Source organism: Pseudochaenichthys georgianus, chromosome 18, assembly GCF_902827115.2.
Source record: "Pseudochaenichthys georgianus chromosome 18, fPseGeo1.2, whole genome shotgun sequence".
Classification (NCBI taxonomy): Eukaryota; Metazoa; Chordata; class Actinopteri; order Perciformes; family Channichthyidae; genus Pseudochaenichthys; species Pseudochaenichthys georgianus.
Window position 1 is genome coordinate 10,186,183 of NC_047520.1, and position 24,272 is coordinate 10,210,454.

Consider the following 24,272-nt stretch of genomic DNA (forward strand, 5'->3'; position numbering starts at 1 on the left):
ATTGGTTCATATTAGTAAAAAGTTTCCGTAACATATTGCCAGAGACTTATCATAGTGGAATAAGAGAAAAAGCAGAGTTCGCTATTACACTTCAAGCAATGAAGACTGTCCAACATTCAGTTGTCAGGAAGACACAGAGTTCAACACTCATACGCTCCACCTTACCATGGTTACAGTATGTAGAGAAAAGCATGCATTACGTGTGTATGAGAGCAGTATGCTGAAGGTGTGCGTGTGTTCTATGTGACAGGGGGCCATGCAAAGCCAGCCCTCAGATATCAAATAATGGAAAGCTGTACTGGGATTTTCTTTGTGTTTTCTCAAACTGGTATGTGAGGTGGTTGTATTTGGGCGGGCTTTGCATGGCCCGGTGACAGGCACTAGAGTGTACTGCAGGAAGAGGACTCGGGCACGTCTGCCCCGATACAATGCAGATCCTATCTAAACACTCCACAAAGCGAGATAACTGTAATCCAGGCTTAATTAGTACAATCACTTAAGGAGGCAGTTTTGCATAATTCAAATTGTGTTGCTACGATAACCACATTTATAGATTACGCCTATTGATTTGATATAGTAACGATTTAGAGTTGCATTATGGGATAATAGAATTTGGTTCTTTACCTAGGGGTAACCAGCAGGGGGCAACTACAGTGTTTGCAAAGAGAGGTCCTGAGAAAATGACCCTACTTTATATAAGATTTATTACCTTAGTAAAACGTTTTCTGATAAGTTTATTCTCTCAATTAATTGTTCCAAATCTTCAATACAGCATGATGTTAGATCTGTATATTGTTGTTTTAGCACGCTTTGTTATACGGACCTATATGATCCCTAATCCTTTTCAGAGAGCACTCCTGGAAACCGATTCCAAACGGCAGTATGGCACGTGTTCGAGGATAATTGTTTTAGCTGAATCTTAAAGCGGTATCAACATCCACAGTGGCAATAGAAACTGAGTCATTCGCACATCGTGTTTCAAAGTGAGCATGGTAATTATATGATACCCTTCAATCTAATCAATCACGTTTTATCTTACCGTAAAACCAATTGAAATTAGCGTTACATAAGATCCAAGCCCAGATTCAATTATTTTCTTTTAGGCTTATTCCAAAAACCTTTTTTCATTCAACCCCAATACATAAAGGCAATTTCAATCTCAATCAATGCTGAATCTTTGGTGAATTTGTATTTTTGCTACAGGCCAAAGGTTTTTGCTATATCACAAACGACATTCAATACATTCAGTAAACAGAAAGGTTTGTCATTTTGCGTTTGCTTTGTGTAAGGTGCAGCTGCCAGAGCTGGACCAAACACTCAGGCCTCTCAGTCCTCTGGGTGCTGCTCCCGGACGGTCACTCCAGGTAACCACCCAAAGGAGCTGAAGGCTCTGTGTGTTCCTCTAGCTCAGGGTGCAGCTACGGAGGTGTTAAATGAATACTGTGGCGCGTCCCTGTGAGACTGCAGGGTATAAGGCAAAGAGAGGAGCACCATTTGAATTACAGCTGGCAGGGCATGACTCTTACAAGGTGAACACATGAGTTTAGGTTTGTTACTCCAACCCAGTGATACTCAACTTACAGCCGATAGGGTGGCCCGCCAACCATTCACAAGGGGATATTTAAAAAAGAATTAAAATACACTAATGGAGCTTGTTTACCAAAAAAAGTGCCTCAAACCTCCAAATTGATGTCAAGTCCAAGCACTGAATATCTTCAATCATCTGGAATTACCTCAGAAAACTTGCTAAATTGCAATTTTAGCGCAAGTCTTAAAAAACTATACCACCTCTGCCCTACCACCTGTCCTAACCTCAACCGTCCAAGATCAATGCCTTACCTAGACCATCTTGCTACCAATTCGACCTGAGCAAGGTTCAGTTATAAACTGGCCCCTGACCTCCTGTCATTTTGCCAAAGTGGCCCCCAGGCAAAGCAAGTTTATTATCACTGCTCCCAACACTCTTAGTCCATAAACACTTTGTTCCAAAAGCAACTCCAAACTGTGTAAGGTTGCATTTTAGCAGTGTTTAAGGACTTCTATAGTAGGAGCAACCACAAAGGAACTATGGGTAGAGGCGTCTTATTTTCCAAGGCTACATTGAGAAGACCAGGGTGTAGCATGTATCACTGCGCTGCATCCTGTCAAATATCGAACACACCACCAACGCTTTTTACAGCTCATACACATACTGCCACAGCAAACATCCTTCATGCATTCACCTCTGTAGATACAGATCTATCAGACACTACTCAGGTCATTACCAATCCAACGCCACGTTCATGTCACGCTTGTTTCAACTAGTGTTTTGGGCGTTAACAACATAACATTGGCTATCTGGTTTGTTTTTAAAGGTGAATTAATTGGTTCTAGGGTACAAAAGACCAACTACTCAATTGCCACCAAGGAACCATTGCGCATTTCAAGAGGCGTGCATGGTTCCAAGCACTAGCTGGATGTGTGGAGATTTGCACATAGGAAGGTATAGGAAGTTGTAAATCTTCAATTCACCTGTGACATGAACGCAGCATTTTCACCTCCGCCAATGGGTTACTTATTTCGGTTCCGTTTGTTCGACACCGGAATTACAAGAAAACTACCAATCCAATCATGAACCCATTACAATTTGGAGCAGATCCGAAATCATGGGGTGGATACACAATTATGTATCCCTTTCATAGGGAATGGGTCTTGGCGGAGTTCTTGGATCTCCTAGTGCGTTCTAGTTCACTATGTTTAAATATCGAGATATTTAAAGCCCACTAAATAGGGTTCAATCATTCTCACCAGAGATCCTGAGCAGTGCTATAAAACGACCGACAGACTAAATATCAGACAGTTTAGAAAACAGTGAATGGTTTCAGATGCAGCCCTCGTTCTCGCTCAGGAACTTAAGAGACCTCTTCAAGCGATCAACAAAGCATTGGCAGTACAGAACAAGGAAGCGTTAACTATCTACAAAAATGTTAGGCTAAGTTATTAGGAAAGTTGGGTACAAAGTGTAAAAAGAGCAGGCAAAGAGTGTAAACACACGCATACCCTAAAGAGTAAAATATGGAGCATAAATATGCTCTTACAGACTAATAGTACAAACACAGAACTGCTCACAGTAATATGTACAACCATCACAACTTTCCAAAAACACTCGTTATGACGCTATTCAATAATCTAAAGCTAACTACTGCTGCTGACTCCATCTACACGGCTAAAGCAGACTTCTATATTTTGTATGCATATCCTCTTAACCAGTATTGTCTTTGTGCCAACTTCTTCAATCTCTTCTCATGCCAACCGAACCCAGTCATTGGCTGTTGGGACACATCGGACATCTTTCACAAATACCTTACTTTCCCACTCTTGTAAAATCTTGTTCCATTGTGGCCATTTTGAAGTCTACCAAAGGCTTCTGTTTGCTTAAAAAAAAGGGTTTGCCCAATTATCTAACAGTGCACGCCCATATTCAGACAGTGAATTCAGAGAGCCAGTGGCTGTCAATCATGCCAACCGAACCCAGTCATTGGCTATTGGGACTCAAGCTATAACAGCAGCATTCCTATTGGCCTTCCATTGGGCGCTCAGATCGGGTATGTCTTTACACTTCTGTTTAAAGAATACTAAGGAAATAATTGAAATCGCAATAAAGTGGGAAAAGTTTAGACAATTATTAAGACTTTTAACAAATGTTATATTAATTCAATAATATTATCATGGATTTCTTTATATATAGAATAATATCTCATAACATTTTGGTGCAGATTATTACCTTTGAATTGGTATATGATAAGGGTATCTAGTTATTGTTGATATTTGTCGAAATCTATTTATGATTGGGCAATAGTTTTTTGGTCTACAGTATCAAAAGAGTTTTGTGATAATGTGATGCTACTTTTATACATTCACCGTCCCTGTAGATTTATCATTAATGTAATTTTAAAATGGCCACAATGAGAAAAAGATCAAATTAGTTATTCTGCACACACTGGCACCGCATTGCTAACACAATAAAACATAGTACTAATTTATTAATCTTGAACAAAAATCACATTTTGTGCCTTTCCACAAGCCTCGCCAAACAAAGTGCCAAGGTTATTTATTTTCTTTTTCAAATATCTTTCCCCTGAAGAAAAGAACACGCTGTGCATTTTGAAGCTCTAACTGCAGGGGAACTGATTAAGCTAGCATCGTTTTTTATGCCACATGCTACAAGTCTGGTGAATTTCCTGACCTTTAATCCCACTTTTGATAACAAATCTAATCCCACCGCCAAATTTTTTTTAACTCATCACAATCATTTCACCATCACCAATTTGGAAAACTAAGCCAGGCTCCCTTCTTTAGGCATTGTCATTAAAGGCTACTTGAAGAAAAACGGAATATATTTACACTATAAAAAGTCACAGGTTGTAAGTAGAAGGAAATGTTAGGACGCCTTTTTTTATCCCACTGCAAAAAGATCCAAATCTGAATAAGGCAACTTTGTACATCAGGATAGACAACATGTCAGGCTACATGTAGCAACTAGTGATGTCACTGTCACATGATGTAAACAGTAGCTACCTGCAGTCAGTTCTATGAGGTACGTCCCACTAATGGACTTCATTCACTTATAGTGGAGCTCTTGGGAAACTTCAATTAATCATGATATTAAATATAACATTATTATCACAGAGGATCACCTCATAATGATAATATAGCAAACTGATAATGTAATAAATTAAATAAAAAAATTCACATGTTGTAGGATTAAGAGATTAACATTGGTATTACATGATAAAACTTGAGTTGTATGAGATTTGTCCCTAGAGTACCATGTTATTTTTCTATGAGGTAACACTTGCTACTGTTGACTACCTTATCACATTTCACAAGTGATTACATAATCAGTTGCTACAAGGCTTTGAATGTTGGGGAATATTGGTCAAATGGTCTTCATTCACTCTCAGAAACAGTGTGTCTCAAAGCACTCCCTCGTTCACTCCGGAAACTAGCAGTGGATCACTGACAAATCATTGTCCCAATCAATAAAGTAATCCAGTTCCCTACGAGGCTCGACACACACCCCAGAGGAGCTTCTTTCCCCATAGTGTAAAAAGATGAACCGCTCTTTAAATTTGTTTTAAGTACATGCTGAAGGCCGGATAACTGCAAACCAACATTGTTAGTGGTGTTCAAACAGCACAATAAATTACTATTTACAGATACATTTGGCAAGATTTGTTACACTTTCGGCCATGTGTTCACATTCAGCAAAAAAGGTCTACAAATCCCAACATGTATAGCACAGAGCTGCAGGGCAACAAGGACATGCTACACAACAGTCTATTCTGTAGCATGGCTGTGTGTGTATGTGTGTGTTTGTTTGTGTGTGTGCAGGGAGGGGTGTTAGGTGGGGGATGTTTGGACAAATAGCGCATGTAGGTGGTTGACCTTTGTGTGTGTGTTCTAGGTTGTGTGTGTGTAGGTGTGTTACACAGCGTTCTCTTCAGTGGGAGGTTCAGCACTGGCAGGCTCCAGGAGAGTCTGTTGGACTGTAAAAACACACATTAGTGGCCTTAATATAATAAAGAGATATTATATTAGATGGTGTAACCTGTGGGTTTCATCTTAACATATTTTTTGAATGTATTGTTAATGTTTATAGTTTTATTATTCTCAAGGTCTTGCAAAAAGATGAGAATGCAATAGTCATAATAAATAATTCCTAAATAAAACCTTTTACATTTCGAGCCAAATATACATATCTATGGATTAAAACAATAATATCCCTGCCATGTTAATGCCTAATTTGGATGATGTTAATTTCAGTGTTGATGGAGCAGCTACAATGTTAGCATTAGCTTAGCCCTGATCAATCCAAACTCCATTCCGAAAACAAGCGTTTTAAGTCTAGTTGTCGTCTTGTGGACAGATCTGACAAAGCAATGATGGGACAAAGAGACGAAATAATTTTTTTTAAAAAGGGTTGTAGCTACATGGCAGGTGCCGACATGTTGTTAGAGGAACTTGCTGTGTAATGTACTGCAGTTGAGTAGCTAGTTAGGATGCTAGCTAGCAGCCTGTAAACTCACATTAGCAGTGCACCTTTTTCCCTGATAAATGTTTGTTTTCTGGCTCGTTTCATGTTTTTAAGTTAAGAATATTTTAGTGGGAAAACTAAGGTGGAAACCAGCCAGGGCTATCTTTGAACTTTGTTAATGTTATTTGTCTAATCACTATTGTGTAATGACTGGCATCAAAAACGACTGTTCCGTCGGCTTTTGTTTTTTTACACTGTGTTTTGCCGACTGGCTCTCCTGCAATTCAGGTTAATGATCCATAGTTTTGCTGTTTCTTTACAGGAAAAAAAAAGAAAATATATATGAAAGAGTGTATGATAAGTGTGAATATAATGAGCGCTATGTTCTTACCTTGTGGTTCTGTAGCCACCACAGCCTCAGGGCTCTCAGCCTTCACCATGTCAGTATTCAGGCTCTCTGTCACAACACAACAACACCATTAGTTAGCTTCTTCACTTCACTTCATTAGTGAGATATTAGCATGCTAACGTTAGCTTTGTCAGTTGGTTAGTACAATCCACAGTAACACCTGACAGTTATTATGGTGAATATTTACACAGTATCAGTTATGTATATTGGTTAAGCTTCACATGAAGCCCTTTCCTTGGCTTTGCTTGTTTAACAAAACAGTATATTGTGCGGGTCCTAAAACCAAAACAATGAGCTAAAAGGGGCCAAGTAGCCATTGAGCTATTAGTGTAGTCAAACATTGTGAAACTGGAAATGTTGAATAGTTTATTTTAGAAATAGTAGGGTCCTCAGCACATAGAAACTGCTGGATGCTAGCCTTTATATGTTGGGCAATTTGCACAATTAGCATATACAAGCATTAATTAGCTGTATAGCCTATGCCAGGGGTTGTATAGCCTATGCCAGGGGTTGTATAGCCTATGCCAGGGGTTGGCAACCGCATGCGGCCCTTTAAGCCCTCTGCTCTGGCTCCCTTGAGCTTAGACAAAAATAAGAAGGAAATAAAATAAAAGTATTTGTAGGACTATTTATATTTTGTTGCATGGTTGAAAATGTTTCGTATCTTGTATTTTGAGGTGATACTGTGACACATAAATAAAAAACAAAACGGTTTTAATTAGGTCAACTAAAATATGCATCACATCCTGCTACGGTCCCGCGCGAGCGCCTTTTCTTGGAGGCGAATAACCTGACCCCCGGCTCGATGAGCGAACTATGGATAAATCAAAGAAAAGAAAAGATTTTTTCCGGTTGTGTACTTTCAAATTCTAGGGCACTCGAGCTGGTTTCTCCATTCTCACCTTTAACTCTTTTTAGGGTGCAGATATAGGTTTCATTTATTTCAAAGTGGGCCCATTTTAATAATTTTTTTTTTTCCTTCAAATGTGCAGAGGACTCCCCAAGTGCTGTGTTTAATTTATTTTAAAGTAGGCCTGTGTATTATTTTTAATTCTCCTTAAGAGTTCTTTGTTTTTTATTAGAGGTTAACAGTTTTATATCATGTAATAAATAGCCTAATAAATGCAAAAAAACCTGTAGTTTTTGTCTGATATAACAATAAAAAACTATGAAATATGTTTTGCGGCTCCAGACAAAAAAATGTTTTGGAAAAAGGAGTAAAATGGCTCTTTTGGTCAAAAAGGTTGCAGACCCTTGGCCTATGCAGACACAATAGCTCCAGGTGAGCTGATTTTGAGGAAATTGGGTTGATTTTGAAATTTTAGAGGACACTGGAGCTGTGGTTCTCAAACTTTTTTCAATAATGTACCCCCTTTGAAAAAGAATTGCAGCCAAGTCGCCCCTGATCAGCGCAGAAACAATTTGTTAGGGACAAAAAGCCTATATAAAGAAGTACAGTCAGGGCTCGACATTATAAATGGCCCGCTGGCCCGGAAGCACTATTTAGACACCCTGGGCCAGCATAACGTACTTTCCAGTTGCCCGCTCGGGCCACTAAAAATATTGTTTTTTTAAAAAAAAAATTGTCCTGTGGTATTGGTATTTTGACAAGCAATTTTGTTAAATTGTTTAGTTTATTAACGCTACAACATAGCGTTTCGTGAGTCAGTTGTCATTTTTGGGTGAAAAGCAAACAGCTGTTTGCTGCGGAGCGCAGCGCGAGCAGGCTCCCGTGAGCGGGAGCACAGGTGAGCGCGCTCGTTCACTACAGACTTTCGCGCCACCTAACCATTCGCCAAAATGTTTTTATTCTATTTCGTATATGGCTTTGCCCTCTATCGCTATTGGGTAATCCCCCTGCGCACCCGCACAGCACTGAAAACACTTGTAGTCCACGCCCGCCCGCAAGGTGGGCCCCACCCTCGTGCTCCCTTCCGGTATAAATAGGAAGGAGGCCCGACAATCTGCTCCCTCTTTTCTTCAGCACCCCGTTACTGAAGCACAAGAGACACTTCAATTGCAGAGTAAACATGAGTAACAATTGTGTGAGAGATTGTCCCTCATGTGGCTCTGGGTTCATAATGACTTTTCGCGGGTGCAGACGGTCAGGAGCGACCCTATCTGGCCACGCTTCCCAGCCATCAGGAGGTTCCAGGAGGAGGCGGCGGCGAACCCGAGGACCCTAAAGGCACATTTGTTCCCCTCACCAAGGTGGAGGGGTTCACAGATGCTGGTTTTCCAGCCGCCCCTTCTCTGGAGCCGAGCCTGTCTTGGGGTAAGACAGGCCAACATAATCGCCGGACGGCGCCCTACGTTGAGCGCCCCCAGAGACCAGTATGTCGCCCGCCAGGCCGACCGGGTGCACCAGTGTGCCTTTGAAGTCAGCACGAGAGTCAGCTGGCTCCAGCCTGCTGAGCTCCCACAGCGGCACCAACGTCTGCAGCAGCCGCGGCGTCCACACCGACCACAGCGGCAGCAGAGGCCGCAAGCGGAGAGACGCCCACAGCAACCGCCTCGGCGTCAGGCTCGCCCTTCGGCGGCTGCAGGGGCTCCGTCCCACATCTCCGCTCCACCGCCACCCCAGAGACAGCGTCTCCCGGCGGCGAGTCAAAGGAGAGTGAGGCTCCCCCGCTCCTGGTCTGCTCCACGAGAGCCTCCGAGGAAGCAGAGCCGGTTCTGACTAAAATAAAGTGTGTTCATTTTCCAACTTTTTGGACTGAGTCATCAGTAACAAGTGTCGGTTACTAGCCAGCATGGCTCGTTGCAAAGGCCTGCAGGTTTTAACCTCGGTTAAGCTCGCGGCATTCCTCTGTCCGAGATACGCCTCCTACACACGGTCATAATAAACCCATGAGCGCCGTTATAACGCCTCATGTGAACAGCACTGCACACACCTCCACTCCCCTGAGTGTGTACGCGCCTGAGAGCCGGAGTGAAACGCAGCGTGTGGAAGCTCCCTCGCAGCCCTTTCGCTTCACGGGCAGCGGTGGCGAGGACAATGACGTGGCTCGTCACCGTGACGACCATTACAGCACATCACAGAGAAGCCAGAACGGGGGAATGAGACCCATCCTTGATCTGTCAGTATTCCAGGCTGAGCGCCCCCAGCGGCAGCGCCCGCCAAAACACATCTCGAGCATGTGCGCCCGCTCTGAGTTTTTCTCAGAGTGGCAGCGCGTGTGTCTGATGGACAGATTGATGAGCAGGCTGATCAGCCCTGCAGTTCGCCTCTCCCCCCCACAGTTCAATGGGATACAGGAAATACTCCTGTCCTCCCAGAAGCTATGTCTTGCGCTCCAATCAGAGCTCCTGTTGAAAGAGGCTATTTCCAGGGTTCCTCAAGGGGAAGAAAATCAGGTGCTGGAATGTGTTCACCAGGACGACTGGTTACTTCCACCTGAAGGATGCATACTTCCACGTACCCCTCATCCCGAAACACAGGAAATTTCTGCATTTCTCATTTCAGGGAATATCAGACCAGACAATCGTCTGCCGTCGGATATTTCCTGGCTCCTCGCATTTTTGTGTAGAGAAGGCTGGAGCCACTACACAGAGGAGGGATGAGAGTGTGGTTTCCTCTGGACGACCTGCTATTTGCTGGCTCGCTCCAGGGAGGAAGTCTCTTTACAGACGTTACACCTCGTATCGCATCTGTCAAAGCCTGGGTTTTCATAATGAATTTGAAGAAGAGCTGTCCTCTTCCCTCTCAGATATCCATTTATCTGGGAGTGGAATTAAACTCAGACAGCAGAGCGTGGCTCTCGCGGCAGCGAGTGGAGGAACTGGTAAATGTGCTGTAGCTGTTCTCCGGTTTGGGAAATATTCTAGCACTTCGCCCCGTTGCTGTACAATCAAACATGTGTTGATTCGCACAGACAACAGGCCAAGGCAGCCTACCTCAATCGCCAGGCAGGAGTACGATCTGCGCAGCTTCTGAATGCAACCAGGCGGCTGCTGTTCTGGGCGCGCCGCGCACACACGTTGCTCTCCATCAGAGCAATGTATATTCCCGACGAATTGAACAGAGGGGCTCGCGGAACGCAGCAGCCGTTTTCTGCGAGGAGTACAGAGACTCAGACCTGTGTCACGCACACTGGCGCCTCAGTGGGATTTGGCTTTGGTGTTACGCGCACTGAAGCAAAGCCCCATTTCAACCTTTGGATCAGGTTCCCCTTAAACTGTTATCAGCCAAAGTAGTATTACTTTTGGCTCTATCAGAGAAAAGGGTGAGTGATTTGTCTGCTCTCTCTGTGGCTCCGTCATGCCTCCGGATCCAAGGAGATGCAGTTCAGCTGTTTTACGCCCGAACCCGGCTTCATGCCTAAGGTCATCACAACTCTTTTAGGTCAAGAGTGATCACCCTGGCTGGCTTCTTCCCCCCTCCTTACAGGTCGGAGGAAGAAGCCACGTCTCATCTCCTCCGTCCTGTCCACGCACTGTCTTGCTATGTGGCGCGCACGGCTGCCTGGCGCCGTTCTCAGCGCCTGTTTGTGCACTATAGAGAGCGCTCGATCGGGCAACCTCTGTCTGCACAACGGCTGTCACACTGGCTGTGTGAGGCTGTGTCGCAGGCGTATGTCTCCTCTGGGGTGGATCCCCCGGCGAACATCAGTGTGCACTCCGCCAGAAGAATTTTCCTCCTCCACGGCTTTGCACGGAGGAACGTCAGTGGAAGACATTTGCACTGCTGCATCTTGGTCTTCCCCCTGTTCATTTATTCAATTTTATTGACGGATGTCTCTCATTCCTCTCTGACACACCCTGTAGTGTCCTGTCAGAGTGAGTGACGTCAGGGATCCAGCTGTGCGCCTCTCTCCTGCCTCTCGGCACGCGGAGAGCGGCCCTTTTCCCCTCTTATGAGAGGGATGTTTCCTTTTTTTCCCACATTTTGTACGGAGTGCCTGGTCAGAGTGAGTGATGTCAGGGATCCAGCTGTGCGCCTCTCTCCTGCCTGTCTGCACGCAGAGAGCTGCTGTTCCCCCTCTTGTTGTCACTGGGCAAAGTATGACCTTCGTTTCTACTTTTTCACAGCGGCCGGTATGTATTGTTCCCAGCCTTCGTCCCCTCATGGAGAATATTCATGTTATGCTATATTCCAGAGACGACGATGCGCCATTACGCATGGCGCAATAGGCATGGGTTGTTATTGAGCAGGTGTGTCTGTGCTTCTAGTACCGGGCGGACCCAGTGGGGCGCAGACTACATCATGCTTCGCCCTTAACCCAAGAGCGATAGTCTTAGAGGGCGAAGCCTATACGAAATAGAACTGAAGTTACTGTAACTCCAGCTTCTATGAGTAATGGCGTAGCCCTCTAAGCGCTGGGCCCCACTGGCTCCACTAATAGCTGAAGAAAAGTTATTTTGTATGGGAGCAGATTGTCGGGCCTCCTTCCTATTTATACCGGAAGGGAGCCCGAGGGTGGGGCCCACCTTGCGGGCGGGCGTGGACTACAAGTGTTTTCAGTGCTGTGCGGGTGCGCAGGGGGATTACCCAATAGCGATAGCCTTAGAGGGCTACGCCAATACTCATAGAAGCTGGAGTTACAGTAGGTAACTTCAGATACCAGCGGTAACCAGCCAAGCGCCGGGCAAAAAACAATCTTCAAATAAAAGAAAGTCACCGGAGGAGTTAAAAGAGAGTGACAGGGAGCATGAGAAGAAGAGGGAGAGAAAGTTGCTTGATCGATGGAGTTGGCTTCTATAGAGTGGTGCAGTGACGCGTCCTAAAACCATTTTATAATCTATCGATTAGATTTATGATTTGAAAATTATAAAAAAGTAGGGTAGACATGTGGAGATTATCCGGCTGAACAAAACGTGCATTTATCAAACAGGTTTGTTTTCCACAGACCTTATTTCCAGCTATTTTCCAAAACCCTGTGGAGAATTCCCATTGCTTTATGTCGAGGGAACCAGCAGCTTACTTCCGGGTTTTAGGACGCGTCACTGCACCTCTCAATATGATGCCAATATAAACAAGGTCTTCTGTCGGCTCTGTACATCAATGCCGACCTATGCTGACAAGTAAGTGAATAGTAGAAAATATAAAGGTATTGGCTATAGGGAAATGTCCCAGCAGTTTAGGATAATGAAGGTTCTAATCTAATCTATTACATAGCCATTACATGTCTAACTCCTAATGACAGGAAGGAAGAAAGCGCATTATACAAATAATAATACTCATAATAATAGCAGAAATGTTTTAACAATGACCACAATATCATTATTTTAATAAACCAAATATGAATAATTGAGGAAGAACTGATGATTCAAATGTTGTAGTACAAGTAGTAATGTAGTTAGTGCACACATTACTATTGCAACAAATGTGTTAATTTTCTTCATTATTAGTCGATTTTTTTTGGACGAATGCTCCGGGCCAGTGGTTACAATGGTGAGGCCAGTGATAATACAATTTTAACATCAAAAAATATATATGAGCATTTTATGAGCATGGGATTTTGACCCCTCCTATAAACATATGCATAATGCTGCGCAATACTTTGCGGCCACACGCCGTTGCCAAGCAACGCTTATTGTTTAGGTCCTTTGATAAGCAGGCAGTCATATCATTCACTAGAACTAGCTAGATCTGATAGATTTGGACATAAACGCGAGTGAAGTCTAACGGACGCGAGAGAGATCAGATCAGCTGCTGCTGACGGAGAACATGCAGCTCTTCCGGATCAAAGGTCCCCCGCTGTGACGGACCGTTGAGTGGCGCAAAATACACTAAGAGTTAGACCTAACACACTTAGCTAGTTTATCTACTCTGGAACTAGCTAAACTAGTTATAAATATATGTATTCTTTACTGTCGGGTCACTCATTACAGGTTCAGCGAGCTGCACGAGACTGACGGGCTGTCAGGAGAGGGAGAGGAAAAGAGAGCACCATGTTTATTTTTCTCATTTTATTATCCAGAATTACTGTAAACTTTTGAATAAAGTAGTTAATCTACTATTAGTAGTTTGTTTAAATGCATTAATTATGTTTTTTTTTCATTAACATAAATCTCACGTACCCCCTGCAGTACTCCAAGGTACCCCTAGGGGTCCGCGTACACCCATTTAAGAACCACTGCTCTCAAGGACAGATAGCTTATACTTTTTTGAATAGGTTTGCTTTTGTAAAGTTGTACGATATTTGACCGCAATTATTTTAACAATGCAGAACATTTTAATTTACAGGCCAATACACTCACAATAGGACTCTATGAGCTGGCAAATAGACTATAAGGGCAACTTCACCTTTTGCATTACACTGTAAACAGTATTATGAGAACATTGATTAAAACAGGTTTAAGTTGTAATGGTACAAACTGATTCCCTAGATAACTGATTGGAAAAAAAGCAAGAAGTTACAAAAAAATGACACACAAACGAAATAACTCATCTTCTAACATCTGGTGAAAAACAATGCAGATATTTGTATCCACTGATCATGTGACTAGGCCAGCAGCAGTTGTAACACTGGTGAGGTCACTGCCCTGAGGGACTCCACTAATGAGTTTACTGTAAAAGCCTTACGTTGAATGCCGAAGCACAGCTTCTTCTTCTGGTAGGAGATGTAGCTGGTGATTGCTCCCACCAGCGCCATAGCAACCGCGCTAACAATCCCTGCGATGGTGCCCACTTCTGCTGTGGTCTCTGCAAATGCCCACAGAGACATTAACACCAACAGACAGTAGAGATGCATTTATGAACAAACACTAGAAGCAGAGAGAACCCACCATTGTTGTCTTCACGGGGGTCGATCTGATCGTCGCCACGTCCACCTGTGAAAACACAGCACACAGAAGGGTTCATTGTCTTAGCTACAGAGCTTTACATGGATTGGTTATACATTTGCAGACAGTACCTTTGCCTCCGTCAGGTTTGTAGGTATCATCTTTACCAACCTCTACCAGGTCATTGTCAGAAATTCCACCTGAAAATAAGTATTTATATTAAAATCACTAAATGATAAACTGTCAGAGCAAACTCAAAATGTCAAATGTGCACAAAGCTTGATTTATAATTAATTTGCTTTTGAAGGGATATTTTGGATGTTTTTGTAGTGGGGTAAGTATATCTGTTTCTTTATGCCGCCTGCCATCTGTTTTGATAGAATCCCATACAAATCCCACTTCAAAACAACCAACTACCTCTTTACATTGTGTTGCTGTGTATATGATGCAGAAGCTGGTGTCATTCCTTTTGTGATACTGCGTCAGGTGGTGCTCTTTTGTTCTCTCTTCCATTTGGACATGACAAGAGTCTAAATTGATTCTCATTGATCATATAGAATAGATTAAACAGCAGTTGTTTGCACCTTTTATTTGCCCCGTCAAACAGAGTTTTTGTCAATATATATTCTGGTTGTATTACGCTGATACTTATATTAATATTTTAAAGTTGAATTCTAATACAAATAATAAAATAAATATAAATTCAATAACAAATAGATTTAGAAATGTAAGCAGACATTTGTCTTCATAATAGCCAATTCGTAGATAAATACTGGGTATAAATAAGCATTTTTTAAGTCGACCGCCAGCAGTCTTATAGCTTATTGTATGAGTGAACTAATATTATTATTATAATAGTAATGATAATAATATTGGCATGAATTCCTAAAATAAAAATAACTTATTAAATGATTATTTGTTTGCAAAAAAAAAGTAAATAATGAACTGAGAAAAAGAAGAAACTATATTCGGTCTAAAGCTTTGAATGCAGAAATAGCATGTGAGGGACAGTGTTACCAGCAGAGTGGGGGTGGGGGAGGGGGGGTGGGGAGCAACAGATGAAAACAATGAGCTCCCTCTGAGACATGAAGAGTTTCATTAAGTCTTGTGTAGAGTTTAACAACAGAGCACTCATCCCAGCAGACTGTGGGACACGTGTCCGCATGGCGGCCATGCAACTGTCTGAAGACTGTTTTCTTATGCGCTGAACCATCAGAACAAATGAGTATCGTGCATACTGTTTAAGTCCTCCAAATCAAAACTTTTGGGGATTTCCAGATGATTTCTAGACATTAAATGACTTTCGATGTATGTGGGAGGACTTAAATACACAAAACAAACTCAAACATTGACTTTAATTAAATGTATTATGTCAACAAATGTCACGTAACTGTATTAGTTTAGTTGTAGGCAATAATATTAAGTTGAAGCTAATATTTGTATCTCAACATTATATACCCTAATACAGTTATGTGAAATCTGTTGACATAATGCATTTAATTTAATTAATTAATTAAGTAAAAGTTTCAGTTGTTTCACTTCAGAAGCACAAGTGTATATGATGGGGTGATGTTTATGCTACAGTATATTTAACAAGGGCTCTTTATATTTTATATTATATATTTAAGGCTGGGTGTTTTCAACTTATATTATATTTAATATAAGTTGAAAACACCCAGTCTTAAATATACTGTTATTGATAAACCATACATATTGACTATCTATTAAAGCCACCATGTTTAGAACTTGTATATGATTAAATCATCTAATTATTTAACTATATTGATGTTTTTTACATTTCTGCTATGTTCATATTTCACACATAGCGGCTTTAATTCCACACAAAACACTGATTTATAAAGTGATGCCGAGCTAATAGCTGATCCCACCTCCCTGCCCCTTGTTCTTATCCTTGCCACCAATGTCATTGTTGGGGTCCAAGGCATCGGACAGGTCAAAGTAATCCGCAGCTGTGGAGGCCAAAAGGTCGGGGGTCAGTGTGTTTGCAAAATAAAGGCAGAAGCAGCAGTCAGAAAAAAACATTAACAACATAGAAACAATATTTAGCATTTGAGCAGAGAGAGTAACACCTGGGCTGCGGTCCAATAGCCTTTCGCTAACCGTTCTTCATTGACTCAATACTTAATAATAATTCAAACTTGTTTATCCCTCCTGTCGTGTTCGGGTCAGATTTGACCAATTTACTTCTTACATCAATCAATCATAACTATTGTGTTTTACATGTTATAGTTTCCAGGGCTCATGGTATCCTCCACAGTAGGCATTTGAACATATTCAATTGATATTCACCCCATTCATTTCATTTTGAGTGATTTGGTCAACTTTGTAAAACCTATGATGTTCCCAGTCAAAACACCACACATACTGTATACATACATTATCAGTGTCTATTCACTGTGGTTATTCATGTAACCAGTATTATGATACATTGTTTACAGCTGAAAGGGTGTTAAATCAAATGTGGTCATGATTAATGGGTTATTTTGTAAGAGTTATTGTAAAACAGACCGGTTAAATTTGACCAGGAACACCAAAGAAGGGGGAGAACAAACATGACAGGAGGGTTAAAAAGTACTGACAATAGGGGACTGCCATGATTTGCTTTATTTCGATAATGGTCCAGTGTATACTTTGCTAAAGAGAATACAAGATAAATCATTCAAATGAGCATTTAGAGGATTATCATGGTTGCCAACAAGTTTTTCAAAGCATTTAACCAATGAAACTTCCTAAGCAAGAAAGACTATTCGACCACAGACCTGGTGAAAAGAAATTGAAAGTATATAGATTAGAGAGATCATATAAGGAAGGAAGTCAAATTGGATTAACAGCCAACTAAAACAGAAGCAGAAGAGAACTGGTTAGTGATATATAAAGCAGGGGAAATTAAATTAAAGGTGCGGTAGGTGATTTTGGAGAAACCAGCTCGAGTGCGCTAGAATTTGAAAATACACAACTGGAAAAAATCTGCCACTTCCTTACAGAGCCCCTCCTCTAACACGCGCACATGACCAATGAGGGCACGATATGAGTTTGTGCACAGATGGAAGGCTGACAGGCAGGTAGGCCATCCAGTTATTTTAGCCGGGCCGGCTAAAATGATTGGTCGTGCTTTTTACAGTACTACGGCTTCGACAGATGACATTTTTCTATGGATTTTTTGTCAAAGCATTTAAGATATTCATTGCTATCGGGATGTTAAGAGCATTCCATGGAATATAACATGTGTATCTCGAGCCGGTTTCTCAAACTTACCTACCACACCTTTAAGGCTTTTTATGAAAACCTGGTCCTCTGCAGTAGAGTTTCCGGCCTGAGAAGGGAAGCTGAGGATTCTCTCACCTGGCTTGGGTTTGGGCTTGAACGGGGCCTTGGTTACTGCCTTGGAGGGGGCTTTGGTGGTAATGGTGGTGATGTCACCAATTGAATCAAAACCTGCACACAACATTGACAACTCAAACCTAGAGATCGACGGGACTTCAGTTATAAGTCCACTGTAAATGATTCAACAGCATACAAGTAGACAGGGCTTGTGAAAAACCAAGATGGGAGACAGCTTTGCAGATGAAAGTAGTCAGAATTTGGATTTTTTTTTCCGAAGTTAACCACTCCCTTTAAGAATATCTGATACCTTCTGAAAAACAGAGTTTTCAAAGAGAAGCTCATGTTGTAGGAGAACTTTAAGAAAAAAACGGTCAAATATTTGCAATCCTGCACCACTACTCCTTAAATCTAACAATGCTACATCATTGATTCTCATTGACTTACACTTACAAATGATCCTGTCACTGTTCCAGGTTAAGTTGGTGTTATTATAGATTTAAATGATTTGATTCTTACCTGCTCCTGCCTCTGCTCCTCCAGCTGGTGCAGCTGGTGCCGCTGGCTTCGGGGCGGGGGGCGGTGCTGAAGAATATTAATTATTGTTATATTTCGACATAATTCAACAAAAGTCATTACTCTGCTGTTAGTCATTCATAAGTAGATATTGTAAATCATGTAATGTATGTTTGTGTCATTTCCGTATGCTATTATCTTGTATTGATAAAAGTAATATGCATAAGACTGAAAACCTGATATAGTCACGGATTATACATCACAGGTTTCAAGTTTTCTTAATGCCTTTAAATTGTAGAATATTAATGGAAATCAATGGAGATACAACATTTTCTGGCAATTCTAATTTTTTTTATTCAAAAGACTGATCACAATATTTGTTATCTTTTTCAAGGAATTTGCAGATAAATATATCGGATTTATGAGATGCTGAGTCCCAAAAAGATGAAAAAGTTATTTATTTTGTATTGTACTTACATGGTTTACTTGAGTCATCATCACCCAAAGCATCAGCTAGATTGAAGTCCTGAGAAAGGACTACTGTTCAGAGAGGACAGAGGGACAGACAGAAGACATGTTACATTCAATCTGACAAATAACACCAAAAGGGACTCAACACATGCTGTAGAGCAGGGGTGCCCAACCAGTCGATCGCGTGGAGATTCCCAGTCGATCACGAGATGTGTTTAAAAATAGAACCACAATATTCAGTTTTATTATGTCCTATAACATAATCTTCCTGTGCCAGAATAATGCACTTGAACGCATCCAAGCTTTGTGATTGGCCGGCGTGACCCCATGTGTCGGGGCGTGGCAGTGGGCTGTGGGCAGTGCACTAGTTCGCTGACGTTGTCCGTGTCAACAGTCCGCACACACACAAGACCGCAATTATGGCAGAAGCAAAAAAGCCCAAAATATATAATAATGGGAGGATGATTATTTTTGTATCTATTCCAATTCAAAGTCCATCTGTCTCATCTGCAATGCGAGCGTGGCTTTATCGAAGAAGGGTAATTTAGGAGCGGCATTTCAAAACAGTGCACAAACGCTACGAGACGGAATTCCCTCCTAATTCTGCCCTACGCTCCCAAAAGGGGAGGGGCCTGAGAGGACAGCTAAATGCACAGCAATCCATTTTCACCAGGCCCAACAACAAGAGCAAGGCTGCTACCATAGCGTCTTATCGTGTCATGAAGTCTTTCAAAGACGGCGAAGTTGTGAAAGAAGCATTCCTGGAGGCTGCCGACGCGCTTTTTGGGGACAGTAAAAATAACCGTAGCATTTCAACAGGTTTTTGATATAATAAAAACTCAAGTTAGATACCGTTATTAATCAGCTGTAAGTTTTTGTTTGAACTTATTCATTATAATTATTGTACAAAATGGTATAAGAATGCAAACTTAAATTGATTATAGTCTATTATAAATTCAGGTTAAGAAACTAGTGTTGCTTGCATCCTATTTTAAAGACATTTCTTTTTATACTCTAATAAAATGCAACAAAAAATGGTTTCATTCTATTATTTTTTTCTTTTTTATTGCACTTTCCTGTGTAGCCTCAGATCTGAGTTTTCTTATTAGTAAGCCTAATTTATACTTTTGTAGCAACACTATTTTTATATAATGGCAAAGAAAGGGTTCAGAGTCTTTTCTTTTTTTCCTGTGTCATGTGGCAGCACTGTTCGATGTTTCTTGAAAACATTACCCACTGTAGTATGTGACGTGTGAATAAACTCCAACTCTGTATCAACAACACTGTTGTGTGACTTCAGTTAAATACTTGTATGTGTGTAGATTAGAAGAGAGATAAAGGATCTGCAGTATTTTATGAAGTATTCATCGTACAAAGGTCAGTTTTATACAAGTAGAAGTGTGTATTTACCTGGCAGTAGGCTGTCAGTAATGGCTACGCCTCTCTATTTGGACTGGTAGATCTCGGCAGACTGGCAACTTTAAAAGTAGCTCTCGGTTCATAAAAGGTTGGGCACCCCTGCTGTAGAGTGTGGATATCTTCTGTCTGATGTAGGCTCTTTGGTAGATGTGTGACCACTTTACTGATGAGTTCCCAGGCCCTGCCAGTGTTACTGTGTGTCACACAGTTTGGTGCCAAACTGGGCCCAGAGTGCACTAATCGGCACTATTTGTTGTCTGGGTTGCAAAACGGAGATCATTTACCAGACGGGACACAAAAGCAGAGACAAACAAACACTAGCTATCTTCATTGGCTGCCAGTCACAAACAAGCACGGTGTGTGTGCCTAACCCTAGATTGGAACTAACAGAAATGATACTTTCATCACCATTGTAGCTGAATATGCTACGACTACATAACACAATTAAATAGAATCACTACTTTAAACGGACACATACAAAAACAAATTATAACGATACTCCATAGCATGCAGTACAATTTAAAATGTATTTATTGTGTATAATTGAAGAAGACTCGTTTCCCAGATTACACGTCAAACATACTAATCATGTACACTACTTGTAATTCTGATTTATGCTGTAGATTCACTCTGCTCCACCCTTTCTATCTATTTTTAATCTAGTCTTTTTCTTCCTCGGCTGTCACACCTAATGTCCCCCTGGGAATCAGTTCTTCTCTTAGAGGCGCAGTCGAGGCTTCATGCTTCTTACCCATGCTCGGGCACATTTCAAACTGCTCCTTTTAATGATTTTGTTGGCATTTCCCCTCTATTCAATAGTCTACAGAAAAGGCAGACAGGGAAGGTTGCGAGAGAGCAAGTACAACATGTACAAAGGCACCCAGCTACTTTAGAATCGACTCAGGAACATTTCAATTATCGACCCTCGGGCAAGGTGTCCCCAAGGATGTAAAATACTGAATGGGTTGGCTCCATAACACCCGAGGAACTTCAGTTACATTACCAGACGTTGAAGAATTTAATAAAATTGTAAAGGTAATAAAGACTTCCCTACCATTGACCTTTTCTTGAATGAGCTCCAAGCTGCCATTAGGGAAACTAGCTATGTAATAACCATCAAGAGTTTTACTGCAGATGTTCCACTCTGAGCTTCTGCTATAGTGTATTGTCCTGTTCTAGAGACAGTGCATGCAAGCCTTGGTGGTGTAGTTACCGGTACTCAGATTATAAATCTAATTTAGGAGGGGATATAATTGAAAGAAACTAATTTGTACAATGTGTTATTTGACCACATTCACAACTAATTGAAATAGACAAGTAAAAGAGCTGCAACAATAAGTCCATTAATTGATTAGTTGTCCTGCTTTTCGTAGTGTTAAAATCGTGTTTAACTCATTATTTTTGGGTTTTAGACTGTCGTTACAAGGATTGGGACATTAAGAAACTGAAATAGATTTGTTTTACTATAGTAGACTAAACTCAAGAATGTAATTGGCAGATAAATTGATAGAAGAAATAAAAGCTCTAATAACAGCCCTATAACAAAAATGCAACCAAATCTCCCAGAAAGGTTTCTATTCATGTTGCATTGTGGGTTTTGTAGGCACCAGGTTCTGACAAGGGAAAACAATTTGTGGCTCAAGAAGACCCTTTTTCTTGTTCTGCTACGATATCCTTTTTCTTCTTAACTGTTCAAAATCGTAATTGCAATTAAAATACGATTAATCGAGCAGCCCTAGCATAACACTGATTAGGTAATAAAAACGTGCACACTCTGACAGGACCTTCTGTGTGAATTTCTGATGTGCCACAGGACCATTCACCACCCTGACCTTGACATATTACTTCCCGCAGCCTACAGACCCCCCTCCTTCCTGCTGCCCCACCCACCTACCGCCCAAGGGCAAGGGTACCAGCCAGATGTGACCAATCAGAAGAACTCATACCGCTTCCTTCATTTTTGGGTCAACAGAAATCCCTGGACCTGTTACGGTAGGTAAAAAAGCTCCAGTCAGTGAGGTTAACTGATTTTAGATTTAGGCAAAAGAGAGCATTAGGAATCCATGTACGCTGCAATGAAAGATACCAAAAAAACAGGTGTAAAGTCTAAAAAGTTAAGGGTAGAGACTGAGATTCTGCCTACATCCAAACCCAAAATCTTTACCAGATGAACTCAACACTAATATAACTTTTTTTATAAGTGATACTTGACATCACTTGACACTTGTAATTGTATTCCTAAACCCAACATTTGGCTAGAAAATGTATTCACATAATTAGCATCTCATTTGCATAGTAGCATTTCATTAACTAGCTGACTGCTGGTTGGGTTTTTTTGATTGCCACAACCAGGTGAATCTTTTATGACTACAGCTTTTCAGTCAGTCCATACCTTAAAATATGGGTTACCATGCAGACATTAGAATGAAAAAATACCTCCTAAAAAGAAATCAAATAAACACCTGCTTGTATTGGATTAGTGATGTAAGGCGAGTACAATTGTAGAGTGAGGACATGTGTTACCGTTAAACCGAATGAACTCATCTGCTTTAAAATTAAATTCACCTTTTAGTGACTAACTTTCCATATTAATACGCACTGAGAGTGACATCATTGTCAGCATGGCATGTGCTGCTGCAAACCAGACAGGAAGGGCGGGTGGTGCCCCATCACTTTCATCTATAATCATTCATTCAGATCGGAAAAAAACATTTTAACAACATATTAAAGCTTGAATTACTGTCCCATTTAAAAGAAAACTGTATAATCATAATCATGCATGTAGTAATGTGGAATTACTTAATTTATTACAGCTCAGCATCAGTAATATGTGGAGCAAATGGAGCCACAAAATTAAGCTGATATGTAACATAAATAATTAGAAAAAATGTATGTATATAATAATAATTTGTCTGTTCTCTCTCTTAACGTCGACTCCCAGGTCGGTAGACCGTTACTCGGCCTAGAATCGCTGTGCGGCACAAAAGGCGGAACGTGCACGTGCAGACAAAGCGTTACCCACCTTCCAGAGGGAGCAGCAGCGCGAGGAGCAGCGCGAGGGACCACAGAGAGCGGGAAGCCATGACTCCGGTCTTTCACACACAAACAGCCGGTACAGAGTGAGAATACAGCGGGTAAAGCAGCTGGCCTGTCACTGTTCCGTTAGTCTCAGTCTGCGGTTCAGATCACTCTCACAGCCGCAAACAAGGCGTTCACTATGGCTCCTGTGGCATTCCCACTCAGACCCACTTCCTGCCACACCTTTCAAAGTAAAACTGCCACACAAAAGCAGTGAACAATGCTTAATAAATCTAAATTATTTTCATAGTAAATGATGAAGTTATTTATCATATTGTGCAATTAAATGTCCCTTTAATAAATTATTAAGATGTATAAAACACTCGGATTTGAACAACACTTTGATAGTTAATGATGAACACCAGTGGTGAGTAACTAATTACATTACATTAAGTACATTTTTTTGTCATTCTTGTATTTTACTTACTATTTACATGTTATGCTACTTTATACTTCTACTCCAATGTATTTTGTAATATGTTTTACTTAAAGTATGTCTATACTTTTACTCAATGAAAGGCTCTAAGCCTGTGTGCCTCTCATGCATTAGCATTGTGTTCACAGAGGAACCCATTCCATTTTCTTTTACACATTTAGGCTAGTGAAGGACTAATATTCTAACATTTGGGATGGAAGAAATTATATATATTTCAGAGAAACCTATCTGACCCATATGTTTGACAGGAAATTAAGCTAATGTTATCCAAAAATGACCTTATTACTTTACAGAGAGAGATTTATCCTCAAAACCGTATGGATGTTTTATTTTCAATAACTGGATACGTTATCCATTAAAAAAAAATTCAATGAAAAGAGATTTGTGTTTCCTTCCATTTTTCGTCTTGGGAAACCTCCGATTTATGTTATGACCCTTTAGAGGGGTCCAACCCCTAGTTTGGGAACCATCATTATATCAAATTAAAATCATTTCCATCTTGAGATGACTGTTAACAATGTACTTTTACTTAAGCAGGTCTTTTATTGTAATTGAGTAGTCCAACATTGTTATAGGCATGCTTTAACATAAGGACCTGACCATTCCACCATTGTTTCAAGTACAATACCTCAGAAATCTGTTAAGGTAGTTTAAAGTTGGAATGTAACAAAGAATACATAATCAAAGACAGACTAATAGGACTACAATTTATACACTTTATACTATACGATATGAGGGAAATATGTTTAGCTTTTTACTCATACATTTATCTAACCTCTTTACTTACATTACAAATGAATTACAAAACATGGCATGGTTCCGACTACTTAAAATGTACGAGTTTTCTTGTTATATAC

General features: G+C 41.0%; 1 protein-coding gene across 2 annotated transcripts; it reads right to left on the reverse strand.

Annotated features, from left to right (window-relative positions):
• Nucleotides 1-39: 39 nt before the first annotated feature.
• cd99l2 (CD99 molecule-like 2) lies at nt 40-23,150 on the reverse strand. 2 transcript variants are annotated; one of them, XM_034106233.2, is made up of 10 exons: nt 22,924-23,150; nt 18,489-18,548; nt 18,015-18,080; nt 17,517-17,609; nt 16,043-16,123; nt 14,285-14,353; nt 14,157-14,201; nt 13,954-14,073; nt 6,408-6,473; nt 40-5,528 (listed from the first exon to the last, which is right to left on the reverse strand). In XM_034106233.2, the coding sequence occupies exons 1-10, from the start codon at nt 22,982-22,984 to the stop codon at nt 5,467-5,469; spliced, it is 723 nt and encodes a 240-aa protein (XP_033962124.1). In that variant the 5' UTR covers nt 22,985-23,150; the 3' UTR covers nt 40-5,466. The 2 variants fall into 2 exon arrangements, with proteins under 2 accessions (XP_033962124.1, XP_033962123.1); XM_034106232.2 differs by having other exon boundaries at nt 18,489-18,551.
• Nucleotides 23,151-24,272: the final 1,122 nt, after the last annotated feature.